Source organism: Notothenia coriiceps, unplaced genomic scaffold, assembly GCF_000735185.1.
Source record: "Notothenia coriiceps isolate Sejong01 unplaced genomic scaffold, NC01 NC01_scaffold00036514, whole genome shotgun sequence".
In the NCBI taxonomy this organism is placed as follows: domain Eukaryota; kingdom Metazoa; phylum Chordata; class Actinopteri; order Perciformes; family Nototheniidae; genus Notothenia; species Notothenia coriiceps.
In genome coordinates, this window is record NW_011369215.1 from 392779 (window position 1) to 400829 (window position 8051).

At 37.7% G+C, this 8051-nt stretch overlaps 1 protein-coding gene across 2 annotated transcripts; it reads right to left on the reverse strand.

Annotated features, from left to right (window-relative positions):
• Positions 1 to 706: 706 nt before the first annotated feature.
• LOC104963954 (relaxin-3 receptor 1-like) lies at positions 707 to 4089 on the reverse strand. Of its 2 annotated transcripts, XM_010792652.1 has the most exons (3): positions 4058 to 4089; positions 3595 to 3638; positions 707 to 2409 (listed from the first exon to the last, which is right to left on the reverse strand). In XM_010792652.1, exon 3 carries the CDS (start codon positions 2275 to 2277, stop codon positions 1069 to 1071), a length of 1209 nt encoding a protein of 402 aa, XP_010790954.1. In that variant the 5' UTR covers positions 2278 to 2409; positions 3595 to 3638; positions 4058 to 4089; the 3' UTR covers positions 707 to 1068. The 2 variants fall into 2 exon arrangements, with proteins under 2 accessions (XP_010790954.1, XP_010790953.1); XM_010792651.1 differs by lacking the exon at positions 4058 to 4089 and having other exon boundaries at positions 3595 to 3677.
• Between the last annotated feature and the right edge of the window lie 3962 nt (positions 4090 to 8051).

Sequence of the window (8051 nt, forward strand, 5' to 3'; positions counted from 1 at the left end):
ATCCACTGAGCCACAGTCGTCATAATATTTGATATGACAAAAAAAAAATTGTATACAAAAGTAATAGCACGGTATGCAATGAAAACAGTCATACATACATCACTGCATAGTATGCCATAAAATGATATCGCAGGTACTGGCAGACAGGAAGACAGACCAACATGGTAATATGTGTTAGTGTAAGCTTCTCTCAGTTTTATAGTTGAGAAACACCACCATCTTGTGGTCTACGTAGATCACAAACGGCAGCATTAGCAGCAGTTGAGGATGCTGCCATAATAATGGATTATATATATTAAAATGTAGAGTGATACAATAAGCTTTTATGTACAAAATAAAACTGCAACATTTTAAAACAATTTAAGCATTTATTTAGATATTTTAAGTATTTAATCTGTTACAACTAAATGCCTGATAGTGTTATTTTACCCTTGCAAAACAATTTACCACAACAGCATTGAAATCCATGTGCTTGAAATAATTGTACATACAGAATAATATATAGAAGCTTTACTGCCGTTAAAATAAGGATACTTCTTGTTGTCTTTTGGTGGTCTTGGAGGCATACAAAAACACATTTAGTTATGAAAAGTTAAGTTTGGAAACTATTAATTTAATTTAACAATTTCTACTGGAATAATTGAATCAAACCTGGACAACACAAGCACAATCCAGACATACAGTGCAGCAATATTAACTAGTGGTAGACATTTGTACATGAGGTTTATTTTTAATACAACACTGAGAAGAAGATGGACGAGAAAATGAATAGAACGGACATATTCAACAAGACATTTCTAGTGAATTATTATTTTTTTGTTTAAACTCTTAATTTTCCCCAAACAAGACTCAAGTGGTACAGTATTTTCAGACAGATAATACCATAGAACACAAGAGCTACGGTGAGTTTATGAAGCAGCTTAATCACAACAAACCAGAAATATATATATACACTTTACATCCTCACAGGAAAACACAGGTCCTTCTGAAGCACCTTAAGTACCCTTAAGAAAAACACCCTATGTTTGTTACTTTAAACTAAAGGCGAGAATAATTGTATCATTGTGTTTACATGGCGGACACCACTGTTGGCAGTACCGTCAGAGGGGCGTAACTCTTTGAGTTGGTCACAATTGTCTCACTGTACATGTTATTGAGAGGGATGGCCAGCTGCCCAGTTTGATCCGACCCCTCCTCAGAATTAATGCCATAGGGCACCTTGGACATGATAGCAAGGCTCAACTTGAACAGAACGTTATTGAGAGCCACGCGGTACTCCTTCCTCACCAGACAGTAGATGACAGGGTTAAGGCAGCTGCTGGTGAAAGCCAAGCAGTTGGCCAGGGGGAAAAAGTACGTTTGAGCCAAGTAGAATGAAGGGCTGATATCAATGATGTCAAGCTGGATCAAGGCACCCCAAAGTGTGAGGAGGTTGTAGGGTAACCAGCAGGCGCAGAATGAGAGCACCACCACTGCCACAGACTTGGAAATATCAGCCTTTCGCCGAGAGTTGCTGCCCTTCAGGTTATGCCGACAGAGGAAGCGCAGCAGGAGCAGGTATGAAGTGATGATAATGGCATAGGGCAGCAGAAATCCCAGCACTAGTCTCAGAAGCTGGTTGATCCCAAGCCAGGCTGTACCATCAGGGAACCGGAGCAGGCATGTTGTGTCATTGCCCACACTTCTTAGTTCTGCAAACAAACCTCGGGGCATCGCTGCTATGAGTGCTCCAGCCCAGATAAAAACTGTGGCCACCCGAGAAGTGCAAGACCTACTGCACAGGGAGGCGCTGGGCCTCAGAGCAGTAGCCACAAAGCAGTACCGGGTCAAACTCATTGCTGTGAGGAAAAAGCAGCTCGCAAAGGCACTGAGTGCAGTGAGTAAGGAAACGGCTTTGCATGTGGCCAGGCCAAAGGGCCAGCTGTAGTCCATTGCAATGTCTATGGCCCAAAAAGGTAAGACCATGGAGAAGAGGAGTTGAGCCAAAGCTAGGTTGAACACAAAGAAGTTGATGATGCCGGTGGTGATGGTGTGAGTCGAGTACAGCAGGAACATCACAAGCAGGTTCCCCAATACTCCTGCTGTAGCCACAACAAAGTAAACCACAGAGATGACTATCCGTCCCCAGGGGGATCCATCATCATCAAAACCCTCCAGCCCAGAGTTGAAGCTTGTGTTGTGAAAAAACAGGTGGGAATTATTACAGTAAAGGCCTCCAATGCAACCATTCAGGATACTGTTGAGAACATCAAGTCTCTTTGAGTCAATGCTTGACATTTTGCTTTCTTAAAAAGGCAATCCTGTTGATGGTTTCACTGCTTTTATTTGCAATGTTTATCCTTCTTCTGCAGTACTGAACTAAATATGTAAGTTCTGGTTGTCTGTTTATTAGCAGGTGGTCATCAATCCCTGCAAGGAAAGAGGAAATGATTATTGCATAATAGGCGCTGCAGTTCATGAGCAAATAAGTACATTAGCCTTGTCAGATAAACAAATTACACTTAAGTGTTACCCACAGAGTTAGATAATTTGATTTAGACCTCGAAGAATCAAACTTCTCTGAGAGGAAACATGGGTAAGAAGATAAGGTGATTTAACTAATTGACCCTTTGAAGTTGAAAAGCCAGTCAACTCTCCTGCAGTCTATTTTTATCATGCAATAATATCTATATATATCATCTATATGCTTTAACTATATCTAAGTGTGTCACTATTTATTCAAAGTATTCACAAAAACAAACAAACAGTATACATGTTGGATTTGCAGACATTACATTATGTATATATATATATATATGTATATATATAATGCTTGAATCTACCAGAGAAATGGCACGTTATCTCTCCTTTAGCAAAATAACTTGTTGAAATAAGAGTTTTAGTTTTAATGTGTCAAATCTAAAAAACCATTTGCCCTTGCACTTTATCTAAAAAATGTAAATATTAGGATATTCACAATCCAGTGTAATCTTAATATTTAGAGAATACATACTTAGATGAAGATATGTTTTACTCCTTTAATACTAACATTTTACATGGTGGTTTTTTATTCATTTCTCTGCAGATGGCGAAAGTCAGCCAGTCTTTAAAAGTACATTTAACAGTTTGTATTTTTAACCCAAAACAGAATTGGAATTTTTAACTGTTTGACTGTATTGAACAAAAATATTGGTTGTTAGCAAAAGGCAAGGAAAATATCAAAGTTACTGCTTCAGATTTGGATTCAAAAGTAATTTATTTAACACATTCTGAACTGTTTTTGTCATCAAAATGTGCAATAATCACTTGGAAACAACCAGATCTGAGGCATGGCTACTCATAAGACAACAATATGTGCTGAAGTCAAATTTGCCACATACAGTTATACTAATTAAATGTTCCACTAACAGTGTAATAACCAACCAAATAAACTATTTAAAGTTACAAAGAGATAGCAGATGTGATGTGATATGTTCTCTTTTTGAATAACTTCCTTCAGACATAAAACTGTAAACTAAGTATAGTGATTGTAAGCAACTTTAAGGTAAATATTCACATTAGCTGTCACATTTCTGCATATTTATTCTAAGCTAAATGGATAAAAACAAATCTTACCTGGATGTAACAAGGAGGTAAATCTTCGGGCTGCAACAGCTCTTCTGCACAACATAGGATTATCATGAGGGTGGAAAACAACAAAAATGTGGAAGACACCCACCCTGAATTCAGGCTCCACCCAATCATATTTCCTCTCTGCATATTCAGACCAGATGTCACATGCAACAGAAACACTAAAACAACAGATATATAGCAAATACAAATAAAAATTGCTTTCTTAAATTACTGGATTCCGACTTATTTTCCATTCCCTCTCCACATTATATCTACTAATGTACAATAAAAACAAGTGATAAAATGTTCTTTATTATTTTTGTTAAAGGAAACTAAAAATCAACTATTTTTTTTTAATAACAGTTGTCTAGACAGAAGCTGAAATTCTAGATATAACTGTCATCACTCTTAAATGCATCATGCCATAGCATAATTCAAATGGCCATATCACATGAGTCTCGCTCACCTGGAAAAAGGCCTAACATTATTCTCTCTGTGTGCTGCCCTTTGTTAAACTTTGTCCCTACTTCCTTCTTCCTTACTGGAGCTCATACCTGCTGTGTTATGCAGCAGAAAATGTAGTGTTACTGTCGGTTGGTTTTGATTTTTGATTTGAGTTAGTTATAAAGCCCTTTGTAACATTGTGTTTTGAAAAGTGTCACATGACAAAATTAATAAGTAAGCCAATTGGGTGCTTGTTTTTTGGCTGCATGTAACAATATGCTTATCATAAAAAGGCACTTCGACCTTACAAGCAGGTGAAAGTTATGACAGGACTTTGACAGTAAATAAAAATGTATCAAAGTAAATCTGTTATTTTTCTATTTATATCTGGGGCGTTGCTTCATGATTAGATTGAGAAGCAGAAATGATTCTTCATTATAAATCGTTGATAGTGGAAAGAACATCAGCTGCAAATGACTAAATGAGATTAGCTTGGAATAGGCGGAAGAGTGGAGAAGTTGATTAATGCTGGTCTGTCAAAACTAAGCCACTAGCTGAACAAAACATGCTTTGTTCATGATTTCATTGGCAACAGTGTGATACAGAAACAAACCATTAATTACATCAAAAATATGTTCCTCTGTTGCGCAGATGTTTTGATCGGACAAAGATCTTTGCATCTACTGCACAAACTGATAGATTAATTACTGCCTGATATCAACACAGATTTTTTTTTCAGATTGAAAAAATAAATAAATAAAGAGATACAGATCTGTTAAATGTACTCTTTCAGCCTGTGTTCTGATACAGCATCAGCTTTTTGTTTGATGCTTGAAGAAATATGAAATTTCCTATTTCATTTTCACGATATGGTTGTAAACACATATCCTTAACAATAACTGTGAATGAAAACCAAACACTATTTCCCTGACAAAAAAAAGTAAAAGAAAAAGCAAAAAGCCACCTTAAATGTAAAAAAATACACTACTAGACATGAACTATTCCAATTGGCACCCACATCGTGGGTCAGTGGTGTCAACAATTCAAGATTTACTTTTGTACAAGACAAAAACGTGGTGAGATGTATCTGTTCCAGGTCTATAAATGAGTTAGATAATGGAGATCATACTGCACCGCATGCCAAATGAACGTACTGCAGTGATGAAGCTTTGTCGCCACCCTTTGTAAAAATGACAATACAACACTTCACTGTGCCAAAAGGAGGAGGTCTGAACAAGCTTCTTTCAGTATGTTCTCTATGCTTTCTCTGAAAGTGAGCCCTCTGGTGACAAACACATGACGAACAACAAGCAGCAGCATTTACTCTTGTAAAGAAAAGGTGCTAAGGGAAGAAAAATATATCATGCATAAAAAAGGACAACACAAAGCCTTTCTTTGAAAAGTATAGCAGAGCACATAGATTCTAACAACAGGTGCATTTCTTTAGAAATCTATTACTTTATGACCTCACCCTTTTGATTTGAACACTTATTTCCCATTTGAAATCCTAAGACTGAATGGTCAATGATCAACCATTCATTATCAGATGCCTCAGATTGGACCTATACTTCAAGACACACACAAAATTGTTCTATGATTACCGAGAGGCCAACAAACAAGGTTATACATAGTTGTATTATTTTTGGTTCAAAATGTATTCATATGTAAATAAGTTGGTTTTGTTTTTTCCCATGAAAAGTTAGGCGAATAAAATATTTTTATTTTGTAATTGGTTATGAAGCATACTTTCCTTTACATTTCCCCTAGTGCTTATTTTTTAAAGCATATCATTCCCTCTACAGCAGAGCAATATAATACTTTTAGTTGGCATGGTAATATGTAAGCAACGGAATAATGTACATTACATTACTGGATTATAATTAGTGAAATAATACAGGACTGTCTCAGAAAATTAGAATATTGTGATAAAGTTCTTTATTTTCTGTAATGCAATTAAAAAAAACAAAAATGTCATACATTCTGGATTCATTACAAATCAACTGAAATATTGCAAGCCTTTTATTATTTTAATATTGCTGATTATGGCATACAGCTTAAGAAAACTCAAATATCCTATCTCTAAATATTAGAATATCATGAAAAAGTATACTAGTAGGGTGTTCAACGAATCACTTGAATCGTCTAATTAACTCGAAACACCTGCAAGGGTTTCCTGAGCCTTGAAAAACACTCAGCTTGGTTCAGTAAACTAAATCACAAGTATGGGGAAGACTGCTGATCTGACTGCTGTCCAGAGGACCGTCATTGACACCCTCCATCAGGAGGGTAAGACACAAAAAGAAATTTCTCAAAGAGCAAGCTGTTCACAGAGTGCAGTTTCAAAGCACATCCACAAAAAGTCTGTTGGAAGGGGGAAATGTGGCAGGAAACGCTGCACAACCAAGAGAGATGACCGCAGCCTTAACAGCATTGTGAAGAAGAGTCGCTTCCAGAATTTGGGGGAGCTTCAAAGACAGTGGACTGAAGCTGGAGTCCAGGTATCAAAAGTCACTGTTCACAGACGTGTCCGGGAAATGGGCTACAATAGCCGTATTCCCATGGTCAAGCCACTTCTGAACTCAAGACAACGGAAGAGGCGTCTGACTTGGGCTAAGGAAAAGAAGCACTGGACAGTTGCACAGTGGTCCAAAGTCCTCTTTTCAGACGAAAGCAAGTTTTGTATTTCATTTGGAAGTCAAGGCGCCAGAGTCTGGAGAAAGGCTGGAGAGGAGCAAAATCCAAGTTGCTTGAAATCCAGTGTGAAGTTCCCACAGTCAGCGATGGTTTGGGGAGCCATGTCAGCTGCTGGTGTTGGTCCACTGTGTTTCATCAAGCCCAGAGTAAATGCAGCTGTGTACCAAGAGATTTTAGAGCACTACATGCTTCCGTCTGCTGAAAAGCTCTATGGAGATGAGGAATTCATTTTCCAGCATGATCTGGCACCTGCCCACAGTGCCAAAACCACCAGTAACTGGTGTACTGACCATGGCATTACTGTCCTCGATTGGCCTGCAAATTCCCCTGACCTGAACCCCATAGAGAATATGTGGGGTATTGTGAAGAAGAAGCTGAAAGACACCAGACCCAACAATGCTAATGAGCTAAAGGCCGCTATTGAAGCACCCTGGGCATCCATAACACCTCAGCAATGCCACAGGTTGATTGCCTCCATGCCACGCCGCATTGATGCAGTAATCCGTGCAAAAGGATTCCCAACCAAGTACTGAGTGCATTAATGGACATTTTCAAATGTTTGATTGTGTTTTGCGGTTATAAATCTTTTTTTTTTACTTGGTCTGAGGAACTATTCTAATTTTTTGAGATAGGATTTTTGAGTTTTCTTAAGCTGTATGCCATAATCAGCAATATTAAAATAATAAAAGGCTTGCAATATTTCAGTTGATTTGTAATGAATCCAGAATGTATGACATTTTTGTTTTTTTAATTGCATTACAGAAAATAAAGAACTTTATCACAATATTCTAATTTTCTGAGACAGTCCTGTATGTTCACATCAAATGCTGCAGCTGCTAAAGGTAAACTTGGACCCCCCTGTGGAAAAAGGTATCATAATACCAATGGTGATAGTGCTAAAACTGTGCTTTAACTTTAGCTGAACTTGTTTTCATAAATGTAATTGATTAAAATTGTAATTAAGTTACTAACACATATTCTGTTAATGAAAAAATGGTGTGCTATGATTTTACTGAACACAAATGTTGAAATCTTTAACACTTTTTGTCCCGCATTAAAAGTGTCCCTCTGATCAAATAACTGGTACAATTGGTCAACAACCGCCGCTGGAAATATCACATAAGGTTTGAGTGAACTTTGTCCCCTTTATAAATGGCTGAGTGTTTAAAGAGGACCACCGATTAGAGGCCATTCACGTGTTAATATCCTCGAGTAAACCAACGTTGATCTAAAGATAAGTGTCCCGCGCGCGGGCACTACTGGTCACCTTTCAGCTCAGTGTCAGCGCGCGCACGCAGAGATCACTCGCGCGGCTTGTTATT